Here is a 20,950-nt window from a genome sequence, read left to right as displayed (position 1 = left end):
ATTACAGATTTCAACAGAGGAACATACCTTTTTAAGTCTGAACAGTTTTGTTGGCATTTCACCCACTGAGTGACTCAAGTTCTAGTTTATTGTAACCACTTCACTTAAAAGAATAGGATGCCTCAAACATTCCACAGAGGGTACAATCTGCTACGACATCGGTGTCATAGATCAAGCTCAAGTTTAGAAACGAGGAAAGTTAAAATTAGTTTTAGAATAGGGAACAGACTGTATTATTCTAAGACTACACCTACACTACATGCTAGGCGTGTGATTGCCACTCATACACGTATTTATGCTCACTCTCATTGAGCTAGCACAAGTATAAATAGTAGTGTAGCTGTGATTAGTCTGAGCCATTGCCCAGGCTAGTCATCCTGAGTATAAATCCTCCTGAAACCAGTGGGTACATCCTTGGCACAGCTTGCTACCGCCCATGCTGTGTCACCATTAGCCAGATTACTGTGGCTACACTATTTATACTTACGCTAGCACTCACTGAGCTACACAAGCATGCGCATGTGAGCTGGGAATCACCCCCCTAGCTTGCAGCATAGACAGCCTGAAGACCCCCTAATCAATGGCAAGCTACACAAAGACATATTACAAGCTGCAGTTCATGCCCAACCTCAGCTTCAGTTTTGCCAGAAAGAAGGAAAACTTTTAAACATGGGTAACAGAGTTTTTTAGAAACGTCTAGTCCACCTTTTGGACACGATGGTTGATAAGAGATTACTTTGTGTATTGATTAAACCAGTAAACATCACAGGTCTACAGTTTAGATAAGAGGGGTGAACATCCTGTTGAGCTGAAAACTGATGCAATCTGAATTATGGTTTCACTACTGCTCCACTATAATTGAGAGTAGGTCAGCTACTAAATAAGAGGCGTCAAAAATATAGTCCAATGGTTGTATCCAGGCCTTACAACATTCCGTTTCCTCAGAATCAATGTTTTTAAAATTAGGTTTCTAGCCCACGTGGCAACAAAGATAACCTTCCAAATGTGAATGGAGTGCACGTGTTGCAGTAATGTCTGCCTGAATGCATAGGTGCTGGAACTAGCGGTGCTGGGGGTACATCAGCACCCCCTTGCTTGAAGTGGTTTCCATCATATACAGGGTTTACAATTTGGTTCAATGGTTCTCAGCACCACTCTAAATTGTTCCAGCACTCCTGCCTGAGTCTGCAGGCAGCCTGAAACAATGATTCTGAGGTGTGAACTGCACTGTCTTCTATTCATCTGATTGTGGTATCAACTTTGTGATGACACTTTAATGTCAATATTAACTACTGATTAAGTGCTCACTTTAACAGATGAGAGTACACAGTAGGAATGAAAGTTGGAAATCGGAAGTTGTTGCACAGAAGAAACAGCAGAGAAAAGAACAAAAAGAGACTCAAACACAGGGAAGGGGGACAGAAAGAGGAGGATGGGAAGGAAAAGAAACAAAGGAAAGAAATACTGGTAGGCAGCATATTTACCTCACTGAGTGATGAATGTGATAGGCACTGAACAAATAAAACTACTGAAAAATTTAGTTACTACACAGGCCACATTACCCCCTTGATCTCAGCATAAGCCTCAAGATCATTACATAAGAACAGCCATAACGGGTCAGACCACAATATTTTCTGTCTTATTATCTATCCTTTCCTAATGATTCCCAATATTCTGTTCACTTTTTGGACTGCCACTGCACATTGAGTGGATGTTTTCAGAGAACTGTCCACAGTGACTCCAAGATCTCTTTCCTGAGTGGCAACACCTAATTAGACCCCATTATTTTATATGTATGGTTGTAATTATGTTTTCCAATGTGCATTATTTTGCAGTTATCAACATTGAATTTCATCTGCCATTTTGTTGCGCAGTCACCCTGTTTTGTGAGATCCCTTTGTAACTCTTCACCATTGGCTTTGGACTTATCTTAAGTTGTTTTATATTATCTGCAAATTTTGCCATTTCCTTGTTTACACCTTTTTCCAGATCATTTATGAATATGTTGAACAGTACTGGTCCCAGCACAGACCCCTGGAGGACACCACTATTTACTTCTCTCCATTCTGAAAACTGACCATTTATTCCTACCCTTTGTTTCCTATCTTTTAACCAGTTACCAGTCCAGAAGAGGACCTACCCTCTTATCTCATGACCTCTTACTTTGCTTAAGAGCCTCTGGTTAGGGACCTTGTGAAAGGCTTCCTGAAAATCTAAGTATACTATAGCCACTGCATCACCCTTGTCCACATACTTGTTGACCCGCTCAAAGAATTCTAGTAGATTGTTGAGGTATGATTTCCCTTTACAAAAACCATGTTGACTCTTCCCAAACAGATCATGTTCATCTATGTATCTGATAATTCTGTTCTTTACAATAGTTTTCCAATTTGTCTGGTACTGAAGTTAGGCTTACCAGCATGTAATTGCCAGGATCGCCTCTGGAGCCTTTTTTAAAAATTAGAGGATAGCTAATGTGATGCCAGTCATCTGGTACAGAAGCTGATTTAAATGATAGGTTATATATTAGTTAGTGATTTCACATTTGAGTTCCTTCAGAACTCTTGGGTGAATAACATCTGCTCCTGGTGACTTATTACTGTTTAATTTAATTTACCAATTTACCAAGCGGTTCACCTGTATTCACCTCTTGGACCAGACCCTGTCTTTCACTTAGGACTAAATCAAGAATTGCCTCTCCTCTTGTGGGTTCCAGGACAAGCTGCTCTAAGAGACAGTCATTAGTGGTGTCTGGAAATTTTATCTTTGCATCCCGTCTTGAGGTGACATGTACCCAGTCAATATGGGATAGTTGAAATATCCCATTTTATTTTTATAGCCTCTCTAATCTCCCTGACAACCCCAGTCACTATCACCATTCTAGTCAGATGGTCAGTGGTATTTCCATACTACTAGATTCTTCTTATTCAAGCATGGAATTACTATCCACAGAGATTCTATAGCACAGTTTGGTTCATTTAAGATTTTTGTTTCATTTGACACTGCTCTCTCTTTCACACATAGTGCCACTCCCCCACCAGTACAGCCTATTCTGTCCTTCTGATATATTTTGTATCCTGGTATTACAGTGTCCCCATTGATTAGCCTCATCCCACCTAGTTTCTGTGATGCTTATTATATCAATATCCTCATTTAATATGAGGCACTCAAGTTCACCTGTATTAGTATTTAGACTTCTAGCATTTTTATATAAGCAACTTTAAAAAATAATCACATAACATAATAGTAGACAGCTAAAAAGTGATTGAATGGGACTTTTTCATTTGATTGTTTCTCATCAGATCCTACCCATATTTTATCCTCTTTCATTCTCTCCTCCTTATTAGGATACAGAGAATCTCCATTAATAGATCCTCCACTAATGGATGCCTCTGTCCAAACCACATGCTCCTCCACATCTGTCAGCTTTCCTCCAGCCCTTACTGCTTTATAAGCTGGTTAATTTTACATGCCAGCAATCAAGTTCCATTTTGGTTTAGGTGGAGCCCATCCTTTCTTTCTGGGATCCCCCTTTCGCAAAAAGTTCCCCAGTTCCCAATAAATCTAAACCCCTCCTCCCTACACCATCATCTCATCCAGGCATTGAGACCCTGCAGTTCTGCCTGTCTTACTGGCCCTGCACATGGAATTGGAAGCATTTCAGAGAATGCTACCATGGAGGTCCTGGACTTCAATCTCTTACCTAGCAGTCTAAATTTGGCCTCCAGGTCCTCTTTCCTGTTCTTCCCTATGTCATTGGTGCCTGCATGTACCACGATCAATGGCTCCTCCTACACTACACATAAGTCTGTCTAGATGTCTCGAGAGATCCACAACCTTTGCACCTAGCAGACAAGTCACCATGTGGCTCTCCAGTCATCACAAACCCAACTATCTTTGTTTCTAATGATCGAGTCCCCCATTACTATTACCTGCCTTTTCCTAATAACTGGAGTTCCCTCTCCTGGAGAGGTATCCTCAGTGCAAGAGAATACCTACCATGACATCATCTGGAAGGAGGATCCCAACTACGGGATCATTTCCCTCCCCTCCAATTTGATGTTCTACTTCCTGAGACTTTCATCCTCTTCAACAGTACAGAAGCCAGCGGAGTACCGAGAGGGGAGGGCAAACCCCCAGCCACTAGCTTGTGGGGAGGTGCCGGGCTGGCCCTTCACCACGCGCAGGAGGCGGGGGACACAGGAGGCTCTGAGGGGCACCCCTCAGTGCCTCCCCCGCCATGCATCTTGAAGATCCGGCCCAGCCCCCGCCTCCCTAGGCCAGTGGTGTGTGTGGCCACCCTGTCTGAGCTGGTGCCAGGCTGCAGCAGGAGGCGGATGCCGTGCGGCAGGTAAGTGTGGAGATAGGAAGGCAGCGAAGCCAAGCCTGCATTTGCACTCCCCCAATCCTCATCCCCCTCTCCCCCGCAGGTACAGAGACCTCCTCCCTGGGGCAGCTGGGGAGCAGTGCCAGGACCTCTCCTTCCCTGCACTGGGGTGGGGAGAAAAAAGGGGGGAACAAATGTCGACTTGGCCCCCAAGCGCTGGGGACCCTCAGTACGGCATTGACAGAGACTGCCATACACACCAGGGAGTGTGTCCTGGAAAGTCTCATCTATGTACCTCTCTGTCTCCTTTAGCTCCTCCAGTTCAGCCACCCTGGTCTCCAAAGCCCGTATGCGGTCTCTGAGGGCCTGGAGCTGCTTGCTCGGAATGCACCCTAGGTCACTCGCCCATAGGGCAGGTAATCACACATGCTGCATTCAGTGCAATAAACTGGAGAGCCCCAACTCTGATGCTGGACTTCTGCCTGCATTCTCTTTTTATTCCAGCAGCTCTTCCTTTTATTGTTGTTCGTTTTTTATTGGGGGCAGAGGGGTAGTACCTTTAGTTTACAGAACGTTAATGAAGTGTATCTATGCCCCACTCTCACTCACAAAACTCCTCTGGTCACTTGGGAGCGGACTTTTTAAAGCCTGGTTCTCCCGGAGTAGCCCCGTCCTTGGTTAAGGGTTGATGGGTGCTAAAGGGCTTGGGGATCAAAGCCTCAGGAAGCAGCTCTCAGCCTTGCCTAGCAGGCGGCTAGGATCAGTACATCCCCCAAAGGGACCACGACATACTCCAGTCAAGCAGCACACACCCCACAAACAGACACACCATAAACACTGAACTCACCCCCAGGTCAGTCAGCAGCTCCTCCTTCACCTGGAGAACTCCCTCCCAGAACGCCTTTGCTAGCTGGTCTCCACGGTTCACTAGGTCCCATTCTGAGGAATTACTAGTTCTAAACGTATACCTCAGTCCACAGGACAGACTATACAACAGAATTCAGCCCTCTCCTCTGAATGAGGCTGATATCATTGTCCTAAGCTACCTGGAGAGCATAAATGAACATCTGACTTCAAGAAGGCTATCACAATCCACAGGCTACCCACAAGTGCACTTACAATGCACGTTTGAGAGTCCTTTGAAACAAAACAGCAAGAGTTCCCTGGCACCTTCACAACTAACCCAGACTAAAACTTGCATCCGACAAAGTGGGTTTCTGCCCATAAAAGCTTATGCCCAAATAAATGTGTTAGTCTTTCAGGTGCCCCAGAACTCTCCCTGTTTTGCTAAAAACAGACTAACAGGGCTTACCACCCCCCTGGATCTTTTAAACACACTCACTGGTTGACAGATTTAAAACCTATTCCTTTTCATGTCACCCATCTAGATTTAGTGATCAGCTCCAGAGCTTTTCCTTACTCAGGAAACATGGATCAATACAGGTATGTAACAGGTGGATGGAGTTTTGTGGCCTGTCGACCTCAGCACGCCCATTGAAGTTAAGCACCGTCACAAACCATCCAAGGAATCTCATCAGAGAGGCTCTGCTCTGGATTGCGAGCAGAGCACAGACCCAAACCACGAAAGGCAGGCTCACGTTAAACAGAGCGCAGCGTGCCTCTGGACGGCACCGTGCTGTCTCCAGGCGCTCCTGGAGACGGAGCGGACGGGAACCCTCCCGCAAAGCCCGCCGAGCCACGGGGGTGGAGGAGCAGACTCGCCTGGCCTGGCCCGGCCCGGGGTTTCCAGGGATGTCTGGCATCAGCTGCGCTCCCTGGCCGCTTCCCCGCACGGACGGCGGCTGTGCACAGACAGGGCCGGGCAGCCCCTGCGCCCCGCACTGGCTCCGCAGCGCCCCGCAAGGCTGGCCCGGCCCGGCCCGGCCCGGCCCGGGGGAGGCGGCGGCGTACCTGTCATCTCGGCCATGTGGTGCGGCGGGATGCCCATGACGCGGGCGCAGGCCTCCATCTGCTGCGCCACCAGCGGCTTGGTGGGCGCCAGGAAGAGCACCTTGGCGGAGGGGAACCAGCGGTAGAAGTTGTACAGCACCACGGCGGCGACGAAGGTCTTGCCCAGCCCGGTGGGCAGGCAGACCAGCGTGTTGGCCAGCAGCGCCGCCCGCGCCATGCGCACCTGGTAGGCGCGCACCGGCCAGTTGGTGGGGTAGATCCACAGCGCGCCCGCCGCCGCGCAGAACCCGCCGCCCAACCGGGGCGCCGCCGCCTCAGACCCGGACCCGGCCAGGCCCCGCTCGGCCTCAGCCGCCGCCTCAGACCCGGCCCCGGCCAGGCCCCGCTCGGCCTCGGCCGCCGCCTCCAGCAGCAGCAAGTCATCGTCCGCCGCCGCCGCCGCCGCCTCCTCCTCCTCGGGGCCGGGCCGGGGCCGCTGGCGCCGCGCCCCGCTACCGGAGCCAGGCGCGAGCCGAGGAGCCGCCTCACGCCGCGGTTCTTGAGGCGGCCCCGGGGCGCGGCCAACGCGGGACCCCCAGCTCTGGAACAGCGTCCTCTGCCCGCCGCCTCTCATGCTCCGCCGGGAACTCCCACCCGGGCCCGGGCCCGGACCCTCAGCGCCCAGCAGAGCCCCCCGCCGCCATCTTAGCACCGGCCCGGCGCCGCGCCGAGTCCAACTCCAGGCCGCCGACTACAGCGCGAGCCGGGCGCGGACGCCGTGAGAACGTTTGAAAACCCCGCCACGCTATGCGTGCTGCCGGCGCGGCATGCTGGGAAATGTAGTCCTGGGAGTGACACAGCGGGCCGGCGCTGCGGCATGCTGGGAAATGTAGTCCTGGGGGTTCACTGCCAGCGGCGCTGCGGCATGCTGGGAAATGTAGGTCTAAGGGCATGACCAACTCGCCTGAAGGGCAGCTGAGTGCATCCCACTCCGCTACCTAAAGCCACCAGGACCCAGTCCAGCTCTCTGACCTGCGCCAGTGCCTTTGTGCTGGAAGACTGGACACAGTATTGCTGCTGCATTGTCAGCCATACCATGGACTGGGCTGGAAACTTACTAGCCATTGCTTTACTAACCTAGAAATAGGCCACCAGGAGCAGAGCCGAACAGAGGTTATTCACGTATTTCACTGACCTGTAATGCGCCAGTCATGCTCCCATTTAAAACGATGGCAAACCCATAATCGGGCATTTTACCAGGCTGTCTGTTAAACCAATTCCCTTGATAATCATAGAATTGTAGGACTGGATGGGACCTTGCGAGGTCATCTAATCCAGTCCCCTGCATTTATGGCAGGACCAAGCATTATCAGGCTCTCCCTGACAGGTGTCGGTCTAACCTGCTCTTAAAAATCGCCAATGATGGAAATTGCACAACCTCCCTATGCAATTTATTCCTGTGCTTACCTAACCTGACAGTTAGGAAGTTTTTCCTAATGTCCTGCCTAAACCGCCCTTGCTGCAATTTAAACCCATTGCTTCTTCTCCTATCCTCAGAGGTTAAGGAGAACAATTTGTCTCCCTCTTCCTTGTAACAACCTTTTGTGTATTTAATAATAAACAACTAAGAACTGTGAACATAGTAAAGAAGGATATTGTGATAAACACAGAACACCCTGACAACAGCTAGTCAAGTACCACAAACGCTCAGCACATTATAAGAAGACAGATTGACTGCTAGAACACAATGAAAACTAGCATTACATGCTTTTTGCCAATATATAGGTTATAAATGACAGCTTTGGGACATTTAAGTTTTCACGTCATCCCATTATGTAAGGTTATTTAAGATTAAAATCAGTTTCCTTACCCTCTGCATGGCTACAAAATAGGCCACCTGGAAGCTGGGTTGCTGCAGATATGGCTGTCTAGAAAGTAATTATTAATGCTGCATTGGATACTCTGGAAAAGTCTGAAATGTGGAACTGCAGCAGGGACCTGCCTTCTAGCCCCACCGACAACAGATTCTTCCTTTCATCCTCCCTGTGCTGCATAAACAAGCAGATTTTAGACACAACAAATCCTGCACTTAGCAGGGAGTTAAACTAGATGGGCCTTGTGGTCCCTTCTAACCCTATGATTTTATGAATCTATGGTTTGCTTTCTGTATGAAGTAATTCAATATTTTTATGTAACCCCATTCTTGCCCTGTTATCTGTCACTTTGAACAGCATCACAGCAGTAAAGTGAATCACAATAAAAGTTTCACTGCAGGGAGCAAGTCACCACAAGATGCTGCTTCTCATTGCTTTGTACCTGCACATTAACAGTTTCTTCACTCCTATACCTGGATGCCTTCAGAGCAGCTCTTCCCTTCAGCCAGGAGTAGGGTGACCAGATGTCCCGATTTTTATGGAGACAGTCACAGTCCCAATATTTGGGGCTTTGTCTTATAAAGACACCCCCTACACCCCCATCCCGATTTTTCACCCTTGCTATCTGGTTCTGTGGCGTTTGAAAGCTTGTCTTTTTCACCAGCAGAAGTAAGTCCAACAAAATATATTACTTTCCCCACCTTGTTTCTCCCATAACATTCAAACGTGCCTTTCTCCATACTGGTACAGCCTCACCCACACAAAGGGGATTGTACTGCTTTAATTATAGCCAGAGTCAAAAGGGTCCAACCTTTGTGTGTAGACAAGGGCTCACTCTACCTACCTACCCACCCATGGGTCCTTCCCCCAACCCAAGGCACCCACCTCCCCTCTCCCTCTGCCAGTGCCACCCCCCTTAGCACCTCCCACCCACCCAGCCTCCCCCACCCAGGGTCCCTGCCCCCTAACCCAGACACCTCCCACACCCCACTGGCCCCTCCTACCAACCCCAGGCACCTCCCCCACTCCCTGACCCCGCCCCCAACCCCAGGCACCTCCCCCACGCCCTGACCCCACCCCCAACCCCAGGCACCTCCCCCACGCTCTGACCCCGCCCCCAACCCCAGGCACCACCCCCCACCGACGGGCCCCCTCCCACCAACCGCAGGCACCACCCGCACGCATTGGCCCCGCCCACCAACCCCAGTCCCGCCCCCAACCTCAGGCCCCGCCCTCACCCCTCTGGCCCCGCCCCTCCAGCCCAGGCCATGTCCGCACAGCGCAGCCCCGCCCCCCTACGCAGCCGGCCGGCCGAGCGCTGCGGGACCCAGGGGCGCGGGACGGGAGCCTGCGTCCAGCCCAGGCCGGCGGCGGCAGCGGCAGCGGCAGCGGCGCGGCAAGATGGCGGCGGCCCCGGCGCGGCAGTGGAGCGCCGAGGAGCTGCGCGGCGAGGCGCTGCCGAAGAAGGACATCATCAAGTTCCTGCAGGCGCACGCGGCGCAGGAGGTGGGGGAGGGGCCGGGCCGGGCCGGGCCGGGCCGGGCGCGCGGGGGGCCCGTTCCCGCGCTCTGCTAACGGCAGCTGCGCCAGGCTCGGCCGCCTCCCCGCCCCCCCCCCCCCCCCCCGGGCCGCCTCAGCCCGCGTCTCCTCCGCCCCCCGGCCCAGGGGCCGCCCCTCGGGGGGTGACGGGCCCGTCCGCGCAGAGCCCCCGACTCGGGGCCCGCCATCCCCGGCGGCGCCAGTGCCCGGGGCCCCCTTCGGGGCAGCCTGCGGGCCCCGCGCTCACCCGGCCGCCCCCCGCCCCCCCTCGCCACACTGACCGACCGACCCCCATGCCGCCGCACTGACTGACCCCCCTTCCTCCCCCGCCGCACTGACTGACCCCCTTTCCCCCCGCCTCACTGACTGACCCCCCCATGCCCCCCCCCCCAGTTTCTTGCAGAGCACAAGTTGCTGGGGCAAGTGAAAAACGTGGCCAAGACGGCGACCAAGGAGCAGCTGGTGACGGCCTACACGCAGCTCTTCGACACCCAGGTGGGTGCCTGGCTCGGCCCGGCCTGGGCCCGGCCCTGTGTGGGGCGAGCAGCCCGCCCCCTCCCCCCGCTGTCATTGCTGCAGCCTTGGCTTGTGCCCAGCTGGGCTCTGGGCTGGCCGCCCTGCCCTGCCATCTGCCTGTCCCGCCCAGCCGCTCTGTAGCTGCCGCCTGCGTTCCTGGCTTCCCAAGCCTGAGCCGGATTCTTGCTGCTTTCCACTGGGGAGGGGGTCAGCGGTGACACTTCCTTGGACTAGCGCGGGCCTGTACGTGGCTGACCAAGGCTGGCATGCGTAACCGAGAGATGGGCTTTTTCTCTCCGTCTGCTTCGCTGTATGCATCTGACAGCACTCTGTGACACCCTCAGGTCCAGCTTATGTGCTCCACTCCTGCCAATAAGAGCAGCCACCAAGTTGGAACAGACGAGACAGGCAGCGTGTACTCAGACGACGGGCAAGAACTTCTGTTGGTGAGACAGAAGCTTTCAGGCTACACACAGCTCTTCTTCTGGTCTGGGAAAGGTACTCAGAGCATCACAACTAAATACAGATTGTTTAGCATAAGTAGTTACGTGGTCTAAGAGACCATTCAAGGTGAAGTAGCCCTCTAATACCCTCCAGAAACACCTCCAGAGCCATGGGTCCTACACATGCCTGTCACAACATGTGGCATACCTTATCCAGCGCATTAACTAGCCCAATTATAACTGTGTGGGTGAAATCAGGTAGTTTGCTACTCTCTCAAATGAACTCACACAGAAAAATGATAAAAGATTACCTGTGAGCAAAGACTTCACAAAACAATCAGTCCACATCTGACCTCTGTCCTAATCCTCAAAGGAAACCTGCACAACATCTTCAAAAGACCAGCCTGGGAACCGAAATGGTCTCTTAGAATATATGTTAACTACTTATGCTAACCAATCTGTTCCACCTTGTATTTAGTTATGATACTCTGAGTATCTTTCCCAAATATGAAGAAGAGCTTATTTTTCACCAACAGAAGTTGGTCCAATAAAAAAATATTACCTCACTTACCTTGTCTCTTTCGTATTTCAGTTACATTGTAGAGCCTTCAGACTGCTGCCTTTATTGGAATTCATGTTTGTTTCTCCTCCAAAATTGGCCCTTAAGTATATAAAAGCTGTAAAGTAGATTTTTGATAGCCTTCTTAATGGTAAATATTTTCCTTACAGCGCTTTAAAGGCACGGAGAGTGCAGCTAAAGTGACAGAACAGGTAAAGAATGTCAAGATTGATGAAGACAAGGCAAAAGAAACTAAGCCTGAAGAGATTGCTGATGAGGTTTGTATTGAAAGCTACTCTTTCTTAGATTAGGTCTACTGTTTGTATAGTAGTACACACTGTTCTGGCAGCCTGAATGATAGAAGGTAGGGAATTTGGGGGAGCTGGCTTGAAGGAGGGTTGGTAACAAAGTGTGCAGCCTGGAATGGATCTATAAATTGATTCTGAAATTAAGCTGAACAGGACAATTCTTGGAAATGAAGTGGTATGGCAGGCAAACATTCACTAGTGAGCTCTTCCGTTGAATGGCAGTATCCGAGCAGAAAGTTCTAGTATTACTGCAACATTTTTATTTTATTGGTACAATGTATTATCACCCCAACATTTGTTCTCTTGTTGGAATAGTCACTTACTGGACGGGTACATTTGAGGGCCAAAGCTCCATTGAAGAAATTTTCAGTGATTTTAAGACTGCAAACACACAAAATGGAAAGAGAAATTGGTTTCTCACTGCAAATTGCTGCTGTGAAGAGTTTACTTATAAGTTGTTGTTCATAAGTATGTATTAGCAGTTTTCTGGATGACCCTTACCTGATTAAAAAAAATTGGACCTTGTCTCAACTTCTCACTTGCCCAGCCTTTTCTGCATATTTTGAGCCAATAGTCATTCTCATGCAGATTTCTCTTCAAAGATTTAAATAACTTTGGCATCAGGAACAATCTTAGTTTGGCGTAGACTACATTTATATAACCCTTTCCTTCCTGAAGGATGCTAAAGTGCTGTACAGACTGTATTAATTGAAATTAATTTATGGGTACTGTATTCACATTTGTTTCTGAATGTGGTTCATACAGTGGATGAAACAAGATTAATTTCAGTTGTTCCATCTTCTGCTTTGTTGGTAACTTGGGATGAGTCCTTGAGGTTGTGGTAATTCTCAATTTCTATCTTAATTCAGGGTCCACCAAAATATACAAAGTCAGTTCTGAAAAAGGGAGATAAAACTAACTTTCCGAAAAAAGGAGACATCGTTCATTGCTGGTATACGGGAAAGTTACAGGATGGGACCGTCTTCGATACCAATATTCAAACAAGTAAGATCACACTGATGATAAGCTCTTGTAGGTTTAGCGTTCAAATGCTCCACATTAGATGTGTGTGGAAGAAATTAGCTGGAACGCTAGTCGCCAGGTTGTCTTGTTGGGCAATGTTTATGCTGCTTAAAGGTTTGAATTGCCTGGGTCCTAAGAAACTGCTTCTGTCCCTGTGCCCTGTTGAGATCGGGTGTTCCTGCTGTATGTTCTTGGGAACTGTCTTTCTAGGAGAGAAAGTGGGGCCTTCTCTGAGGACCTCTTACTAGTATAACATGATCCTTCCTGCATCTTGCCAGAGGCCAGGTATGGTCTCTCCACACCATGGATAATGTGAGACATACTGATTTAATCAGCCCTGTGGCTCTGCAGAAGGGCAGAGAGAGAGGCTCTTAATTCAGAAAACTAACTGGTGGTAGCTTATTTAAGTGCCCAAGCAGACAGCTTGTATAATATTTTTCAATTTAATGTAGAGGTGCTGTGGGGATAAGTGTTTAAAATACATAGCTTATGGGGGAGACAAGTGCTAGAAATGTACATTTTGCAGCAGTTCTATAGCACTGTTAAAAGTAATAGGTTGTAATGCAATACTATGCAAGGTTCAGCTCATTGTGTTACCATTTGTTTTTCTACTCCAGATGTTGAACTTAAAATTGGTTCCCTGCTGATTTTATTCAGTGTATTGCTCGCCAGATACAGTCCTGTCCTGCATTTCTAACATCAGAGAAATAGGTCTTCTCTGTGCATTACATCAGTATCAGCCTTAGTGTTAGTGCAATTTCTCTGGTTTCAAGAAACTGTGAGCACTTGCATCAAGACTGAATTTGCCCCATTGTTTGCTATTTAGCTGCTATTTTGAATGATTAAATGATGGATATGGAATGTGAGGAAATACATCTATAGATGTTTCAGAGGGGTAGCCGTGTTAGTCTGTACACAGCAAAGACAACGAGAGTTCTGTGGCACTTTAAAGACTAACAAATTTAATGTTTAATAACAAATTTGTAGACATAAGCTTTCGAGAGACTTAGCTCTCTTCTTCAGATGCAGTAATACAGAAAATAGGTAACACCGAGGTATCTTATAGGTATCCAGGTGCATTGAGAACAATGGGGGAGGTGGAGTCCGGACTCTCAATGCATCTGGATACCTATAAGATACCTCGGTGTTACCTATTTTCTGTATTACAGCATCTGAAGAAGAGAGCTAAGTCTCTCGAAAGCTTATGTCTACAAATATTAAATTTGTTAGTCTTTAAAGTGCCACAGAACTCTCCTTATATATAGATGTGCTATAAGTGTATATCTTGGTTCAGTACATATTTGTGATGCATAACCATAGCAGTAGTTCTATTAAGAAATATTAGTGTGAGCTAGTTAATCATTTAATTCTGGCCTAATAAATGTCTTTCAGGTTCAAAGAAGAAAAAAGGAGCCAAACCTTTAAGCTTCAAAGTTGGCGTAGGAAAAGTTATCAGAGGTGTAAGTAAACCACATAAGTTGGTCAGTGTGTCAGTCTGATGGAGTCCTCAGTCTGTAGGATTACCTGTTGGTGTGCATCTGTTGGGTGCTGCTCTGCATTTTCTGGGGAAGAGAGCGAGTTTACCGCTTTTACGCCAGTAATATGTTATATTTCAGTTTTATATAGGTGCACCCATCTAACTTCTCAGTGTTAGTCTCTCCCCATAACTAAACATGTGGCCAGTAGTATTAGATTGTATGATTTTTGGGTTGGGAGCAGTGTTTTAGATATTTGTACAGCACATAGCACAATGATCCTTGATTGGGATCCCTGTGTGAGACAGGCTGCATTCACAAAGAAGCCTAACTGCTAGGCATCCTCCCATCTAGTGGAATTCACAGCCCCAAGTTAAGCGCCTAAAAAGGGATTCTCAGGATTCAGCAAAAGCTGAGTGGGGAACCACCTAAACTTGTCAGGAATGAAATGCAGAAGAAAGGGTATATCTACACTGCAGACTGAAGTCAGTTTACTTTAAATCGACCTTCACCCGCCGAATTTTAGAAGTTGCAGGAGCGTGATCACACCACGCTCCTTGCACCCCCACTCGCCACACTTGGGTTGACATTCAAAGCAGTGCACCATGAGTAGCTGTCCCACAGTGCAACTAGCTGTAGAGGCTTTTGGGAAGCTTGTCGTCCTCCCCCTCCCTTCTAGTCCCAAACAAACCTCTCTACACACTGTCTAAACTGTGAATGGAAATTCAAGATTTCCCAGGGCTTGAGGAGAACAGCTATTTCCTATATACGTGGCCACGTTACAGCAAAGCATGAATGTCCAGAGCGGTCACAACAGGGCATTATGGGATACCTCCTGGAGGCCAATGGCATTGATTTACGTTGCGCTCTGCCTACAGTGACGCAAATTCGACCCCTGGAATTCGAATTCAGCGCTACACCACTTGTAGAGGTGGTTTTATTAGGTCAACTTTTACTGCGCTTTAAATTGACGGAACTTACATGCCAGTGGAGATGCATGTTTTAGGAGGTCGAAGTAAGTGGCGTTACATCGACCTCCATTGCCAGTGTAGACCAGGCCAAAGGGCCAAGGTTTAGGGCCCAGATCCACAGTGGTATACAGGTGCCTAATCCCCATGGATTAGGACTTTAGGCACCTGACTGACAGGCTCGAGGGAGGCACCTCTCTTTGCTTGGAATTTTCCACCATGATCCCTCTCCTGGAGTCAGGGCCTGAGCCAGGTCAGCCCTTTCCTGTGAAATGTCAGAGAGACAGACTACCACCCCATTAAAGCCAATAGCCCATGAGTCAGCGCACATGCCTGGGATGCAGGAGTCCTATTTTCATATCCCTGCACTGTCTGATTAGAAACAGGGACTTGAATCCAAGTCTCCCACATTCCAAGTGAGTGTCCTAACCACCAGGCTGTGGGTGCGGGAAGGGATGGTTTCTCTGTATAAATAATTAATATTAGGCCAGAGAGAGTATTAACGAGTGTCTTAGCCCAATGGTTAGAGAGTCAGGTTCAAGTCCCTGCTCCAGTGAATAGTTTTTTACACATAGTGGATTGTCTTCCACAGAAGGAGAGAGAGACCTGCTACAGAATAGTCTACAACTCGGTGGTTAGGGCACTCGCCTGGGATGTGGGAGACATGGGCCCAAATCCCGGCTCCAAATCAGGCAGAGTGGGGATTCAGACCTGGGTGTTACACAAGCCAGGTGAGTGCCCTAACCACTGGGCTATTGGGTATTCTGTTACAGACAGCCCCCCAAATTCCTGACTCTTCCATTCACTGTCCTGTGCAGGCTAGGCCTTCTCAGAGCATACATGCCAGACTGGTCCCACGGGCAAGAGATGTGGAAGAATGCTTAGTTGGAGCAATCCAATGAGGCTTGCCTAGACAAAGGCTCAGAGCTGCTTGTTAGCAGGGGGGTGGCGTCAGGACTTCGGTAGCTTTGCGTGTGCTCACCAGTGGAAATGTATCCTCTTAGTGAGGATTTAGGTGCCTAGCGGGTTTGGTGGCAGCTGCGTGGTGGATTTGTGAATGTCAGTTGTGCCTAAAGGCATCAAGCTGTACAATGCAAATTGACAGTATGGGCTGGTTCCAATAACCTGACAAGTCAGTTACAGTACTCTTCTCTCCCTCCATAGCCCCTCTTCTTCCTGCTGTTGGTGTTTGGGCATACTGCTGCTTGTCAGTGTAGGCTGCGTGAATGTGTCCCCCGTGTAGGTACTGTCTTAGCTCTGCGGATAGCCAAGACAGCTCTCATGATTGAATGAATCGACACGACCACGGATTAGCTGAGCATCAAAGGCACCTGAGCCAGATTTATTGCAGTTGAAGCACGATGAGAAGCGACCTATAGAGTAGCTACTGGTACACTTCAAATACGAGTGCTGTGTTACAATGGACTCGGCCCAACTTAACGGCGGGATTTTCCGTTATCCCCTAGGCTGGACAAAGTTGTTTCCACTGACACCCTCTTTTATACACTGTTACAGACAATTTCATTCTGCCCCCTTTGACGTAGGTAGTTGCCACCCTCTTGACATAGTCTAAGACCACCCTTTACCGTTCATTGGATGATTTGGGCAAACAACTCCATTTATCACCTTTTTAGACATTTCTATTCATCAAAGTGTCATTTTAGAGAGTTATTTATTTCTTTGGCGTTAGTTATCTTTTTAATGTCTTGGTGCCTTCTGCACCTGCCGTGTAATTTGAATAGTAATCATTTAGCAATATGTATGCTTGCAGTATCAGCGCTTTCTCTGTGCCAGTTTCAGTTAGGGCATCAGTTTACAGGCTGGTTTCTGTTCACTTGGCTTTTTCCACTTAGGCCTTAGCCTGTTTTACAGGCCGTAAGCTCTCATTCCTTACTACACTTCCCGCTCTATCACCCCTCATGCCAAAGTTAAACAGTATCCTAAGAGGCCCCAAGCTCCGGTGCGCATCATGTTGTCAGAGGAGCAGTTGGGTGCCAGTACGGCGTGTCTGGATTTCACTTCAGAACCCTGAAGAGCTGAGCACGCTTCTTTGCACTTAACCTTTGATCCTTGCACAGAGCGCAGCATGGAGCGCCAATTCATGGAGCTTCACTACTGCAAGTGAAGGCTGCAAAAGGGCGGGTAGCTAAAGCTACGTCTACAATACGGCCTGTCGGCAAAACTTGTGTTGCTCAGGGGTATGAATCTTCCAACCCCTTGAACGACATAAGTTACACAGACGTAAGCGCTTGTGAGTACAGCGCTGTGTTGGTGGGAGAACTTCTCCCACGGACATAGCTTATGCCGTTTGCGGGGGTGATTTTTGTTTTTATGCAGACGGGAGAACTCTCTCCTGTCTGCTTCTTCACCAGATGTGCTGCAGCTGTACATATAGACGTGGCCAGAGCAAAGTACTAGGTATAGTCCTTTGCGCAAATCAAAAGTGTCAAACTCTTTACACAGCTACCTGCTTATCCTGGAGAGCCTGGTGAACGGGGGCAGGTGTGGATGCAGTATGGGGGTGTGTGATCCTCGTATAGTGAAGTGCTTAGCTACATGCCCTGCTGCTTGCCTTGCGTCTGCTACTGAGCAGCAATAACTTAGTGGCTGTTCTGCTGCGCACTCAGTGCAGGACAGGTTTCCCACAACTTCACACCACGGGCTGTGGCTCTGCGTGGAAGTGCCCTGACAGCTCCTCATGAAGGGGGTGAGGAAACCCAAAATGTCATTGGTCTTGTTCCTAGTTCTGCAATGAAACACTTACCTGGGCTTCTGTGAGAAACTTTAGTCTCTTGCTGTAACACTTTCATGCTTGGATTGTTGCCATTCACCTGAAACAGCTGAGATATGAACACTACCTGTTCATTGTGATATGCTGATGTGAGGCTACACTCTGAATACTAGCCATGAGGTTACTAATGGGCAGGGACAAGCCCTGAGGTAGAATTAGTTATCAAACTTTAAAAAGCCCTGCTAGATAACTGCTTGTCTGTACATCCCAAAATAAGCAGAATCCCTGACTAAACCAGCTGCTTAGGAGACGTATGGGCAACCCTTGGTGCTCTCTTTAAAAGTATTCTCTAACTGTGAAAACACACACTGAGTTTCTTACTCTTTTACTGAAATAAGAAAGATTCGGCCTACTACTATCTTCACATCAGAGGATAGTAAACTTCAGAGACTAGTTCCAGAGGGGTAGTCGTGTTAGTCTGTGTACAGCAAAAACAACAAGAGTTCTGTAGCACTTTAAAGACTAACAAATGTAATTTCTGCAGGCATGAGCTTTCGTGGGCTGTAACCCACTTCATCAGATGGAAGGACTAGAAATCAGATTGGGGGTATACATATACATTTAAGGTTAAGGAACAACAATGGGGAAGTTAAGTATCCACTGTGCTGTATGTGTCTGGGCTATAAATCCAAATCAGTGGCAGTAAATCCTAGAAAAGCTCTTGAGCAGGTGTTACCGGGGGGAACATTTTCATTTCTGAAAAGGAAAAATCCAGTTGTCAACCTCTACTGCTTGGAAGGCCATCTGCATTTAGTTAAGCTGCAAAGCATTTACTGGCGTGTAGTATGGCTCAGAGCCCAGACACTTAAAAGGACAGAGGTGGAAATATGGAAGTTACATTTTTAAGTTCATGTTACAACATACTTTCTTTTTTAGTGGGATGAAGCTCTGCTGACGATGAGTAAAGGGGAGAAGGCTCATCTGGAAATTGAACCTGAATGGGCTTATGGCAAGAAAGGGCAGCCTGATGCCAAGTATCCTTTTACTCAAAAATATGACTGTACCTTTTGGGAATGTCCTTGATATTCATTATTTCCTTGCCAGTAAGATCTTCCCCCTGGGGGGACACAACCCAGGCAAAGACTGATTTCTAGCAGGGTGTACATTGGCAAGAGGGGGCTTGCCTTTGAGAACAGGACCATTTTGGAGTGCACTCTTTCTCTCTCAGCGAGCCCGCGCATGTGCACTCATTTCCAAGATTTCTTTCACTCCTTTGCCCAAGTGTTGCCTCTACGTAGCAGCTAATATGGTGGGAAAAGAGCAGACTTGTGCTATTGGCTGTCACAGACATGCACTTGGCAGAGCAGAGGCCCTCCAGGCAGGGGTCCAGCAATGGAACAGACATTTGCAGTTCCAGGTGGGCTTAGTGTGGAAGCCTAAGTGAATACGAGTGAAAGAAATGTAGGTATTTAAAAATACTAATGACTGTTCATGTTTTAAAAGTGCCCCATTGAACTAGGAGCAACACACCCTAGCTGAGGCCTGACACTAGTTTGGGAACAAGGATGAAGTGCCATCCTTCCATGGTAGCTTCATTGTCATAGTTCTTCCTCTCTGCTCTGAATGTCAATGTGCATTCTCTTAAACATTTCCACCTCTAGCACTGAAACAGATGCATTGGTCTTTGTAACTACCTGTGCTTTAAATGAGGGGAAATGAGATTCTATTAGAATTCTTTGAGGGGGGTGGACAAGTGATTTAGTGGATATAGGGTACTTGACTTTCAGAAAGCCTTTGATGAGGCCCCTCACCAAAGGCTCTTAAGTAAACTAAGCAGTTTGGGACAAGACTAAAGGTCTTCTCATGGATCAGTAACTGGTTAAAAGACACGATGCACAGTCAACCTGTGGAACTCATTGCCAAGAGATGTTAGGAAGATCAAAACTATCACTGGGTTAAAAAAATGATAAATTCATGGAGGATAGGTCCACCAATGGGTATCAGCCAGAGGGTCAGGATGCAACCCCATGCTCTGGGTGTCCCTAGCCTCTGGCTGCCAGAAGCTGGGAGTGGATGACGTGGGATGGATCTCTTGATAATTGCCCTGATCTGTTCATTCCCTCTGAAGCACCTGGTATTAGCCACTGGCAGAAGACGGGATACTGGGCTAGATGGATCATTGGTCTGAAGCAGCATGGCCATTCTTATGTTGGTCAGGAGGTAGGAGAGAGAGAAGTCTGCCGCCATGGTTGTATCACTAGCAGTTAAGAGGAAGTAGTGAGATTAATCTGCACTGATTACATGCCAAAATGCTCCTGGATGGAGGACAAAGAGAAAATGGGAGTGGGCTGACCTGCTGGCAGAAGCGGAAGGAAGGGAAATGCCTCCTTTTGTCTGTCCTCAACTTGGGTCTCCCCTTCTCCAGAGCAGCAAAAAGGGCTAGGGAAAGTAGACAGGGATACCCATTGCAAAGCTGCTTGACAAACTGGCCTGATCCTCCCAGCAGAGCTCTGGCTTTGGCTGACATGGATACACGGAGGCTTCAGGTGCTCCCCTTGCTCCTACATTGTGGCTTGTTTTACCTAGAGCTTGGCAATGAGACAGTGATGCTCTTCAGAATCCTGTGCTGCTTTTCCCCCTCTTCCTCCAAGAAGCTGAATCAGCAACATTAATAGTACCCCCGCCTGAGGCACATTTATTACCTTATTCTTGGCCTGACTTGCTTGTATCACTGCACTAGTTGTGCTTTACATGAGGGGGGAAGTCTCATGCCACAAGCACGTTTCATTAAGACCTTGTGAAACTTGCCTGCTGAATAACTGGCACTGAATGTTTCATGTGATCACTGCCATGTTACAGATATAGGGAATGATTTCATATCTTGTTTTTAGCACGTAAACTAGTGGAGATGAAAACAACTTGCCAGAGGTTACTGAAATGTCACTTTGAAGTGACAAGTTGAACAGATGGTAAACCCCAGGTTCTGTCTAGACACTTTATACATCAAACTGGATTGTGTTAATGTCTTTAACTCGTGTGCAAATAGGATTCCCCCGAATGCAAAGCTTTTTTTTGAAGTTGAATTGGTGGATATTGATTGACACGAAGAACTTATTCCTTTGCTGCTGTGAATTCATCGATAGGTGAGAAGACATCTGCCAATTGCAATTCTGCTCTTACAGCTTCAGGAAAGTTACAACTGTGGCCTTCTGTATTGAAAATCAGTTTGTTTTTGCAATTGCTGTACAGTAAAACATAGCTAAAGAAATGTTTATACATGCAGGTAGTTTTATCTGA

General features: G+C 48.2%; 2 protein-coding genes across 4 annotated transcripts in view; one reads left to right on the top strand and one right to left on the bottom strand.

Annotated features, from left to right (window-relative positions):
• Window positions 1–7,193, bottom strand: part of FANCM (FA complementation group M) — a 128,402-nt gene extending 121,209 nt beyond the window's left edge. Inside the window, exon 1 of one of the 3 annotated variants that reach the window (XM_067554712.1) lies at window positions 6,239–7,193. In XM_067554712.1, coding sequence (XP_067410813.1) covers window positions 6,239–6,851 — 613 coding nt within the window. In that variant the 5' untranslated portion in view covers window positions 6,852–7,193. The remainder of the gene's footprint in view (window positions 1–6,238) is intronic. The other 2 variants (XM_067554711.1, XM_067554710.1) reach the window with 2 other exon arrangements.
• Window positions 7,194–9,389: 2,196 nt separating this feature from the next.
• Window positions 9,390–20,935, top strand: FKBP3 (FKBP prolyl isomerase 3). The gene is made up of 7 exons (XM_067554709.1): window positions 9,390–9,597; window positions 10,024–10,125; window positions 11,319–11,426; window positions 12,326–12,461; window positions 13,872–13,939; window positions 18,590–18,687; window positions 20,700–20,935. The coding sequence occupies exons 1-7, from the start codon at window positions 9,493–9,495 to the stop codon at window positions 20,752–20,754; spliced, it is 672 nt and encodes a 223-aa protein (XP_067410810.1). The 5' UTR covers window positions 9,390–9,492; the 3' UTR covers window positions 20,755–20,935.
• Window positions 20,936–20,950: the final 15 nt, after the last annotated feature.

This window comes from Emydura macquarii, unplaced genomic scaffold (assembly GCF_026122565.2).
Source record: "Emydura macquarii macquarii isolate MOO-44397 ecotype Brisbane River unplaced genomic scaffold, CSIRO-AGI_Emac_v2 contig_1551, whole genome shotgun sequence".
Lineage (NCBI taxonomy): Eukaryota > Metazoa > Chordata > Testudines > Chelidae > Emydura > Emydura macquarii.
This window is presented reverse-complemented; position numbering and strand designations above follow the sequence as displayed.

What these genes read in the sequence shown, in the direction of transcription:
- FKBP3 (XM_067554709.1), top strand. Translation starts at nt 9,493, where the DNA reads ATGGCGGCGGCCCCGGCGCGGCAGTGGAGCGCCGAGGAGCTGCGCGGC. An exon ending in AGGCGCACGCGGCGCAGGAG is followed by an intron (nt 9,598 to 10,023) that starts GTGGGGGAGGGG and finishes CCCCCCCCCCAG; the next exon opens with TTTCTTGCAGAGCACAAGTT. An exon ending in CGCAGCTCTTCGACACCCAG is followed by an intron (nt 10,126 to 11,318) that starts GTGGGTGCCTGG and finishes TTTTCCTTACAG; the next exon opens with CGCTTTAAAGGCACGGAGAG.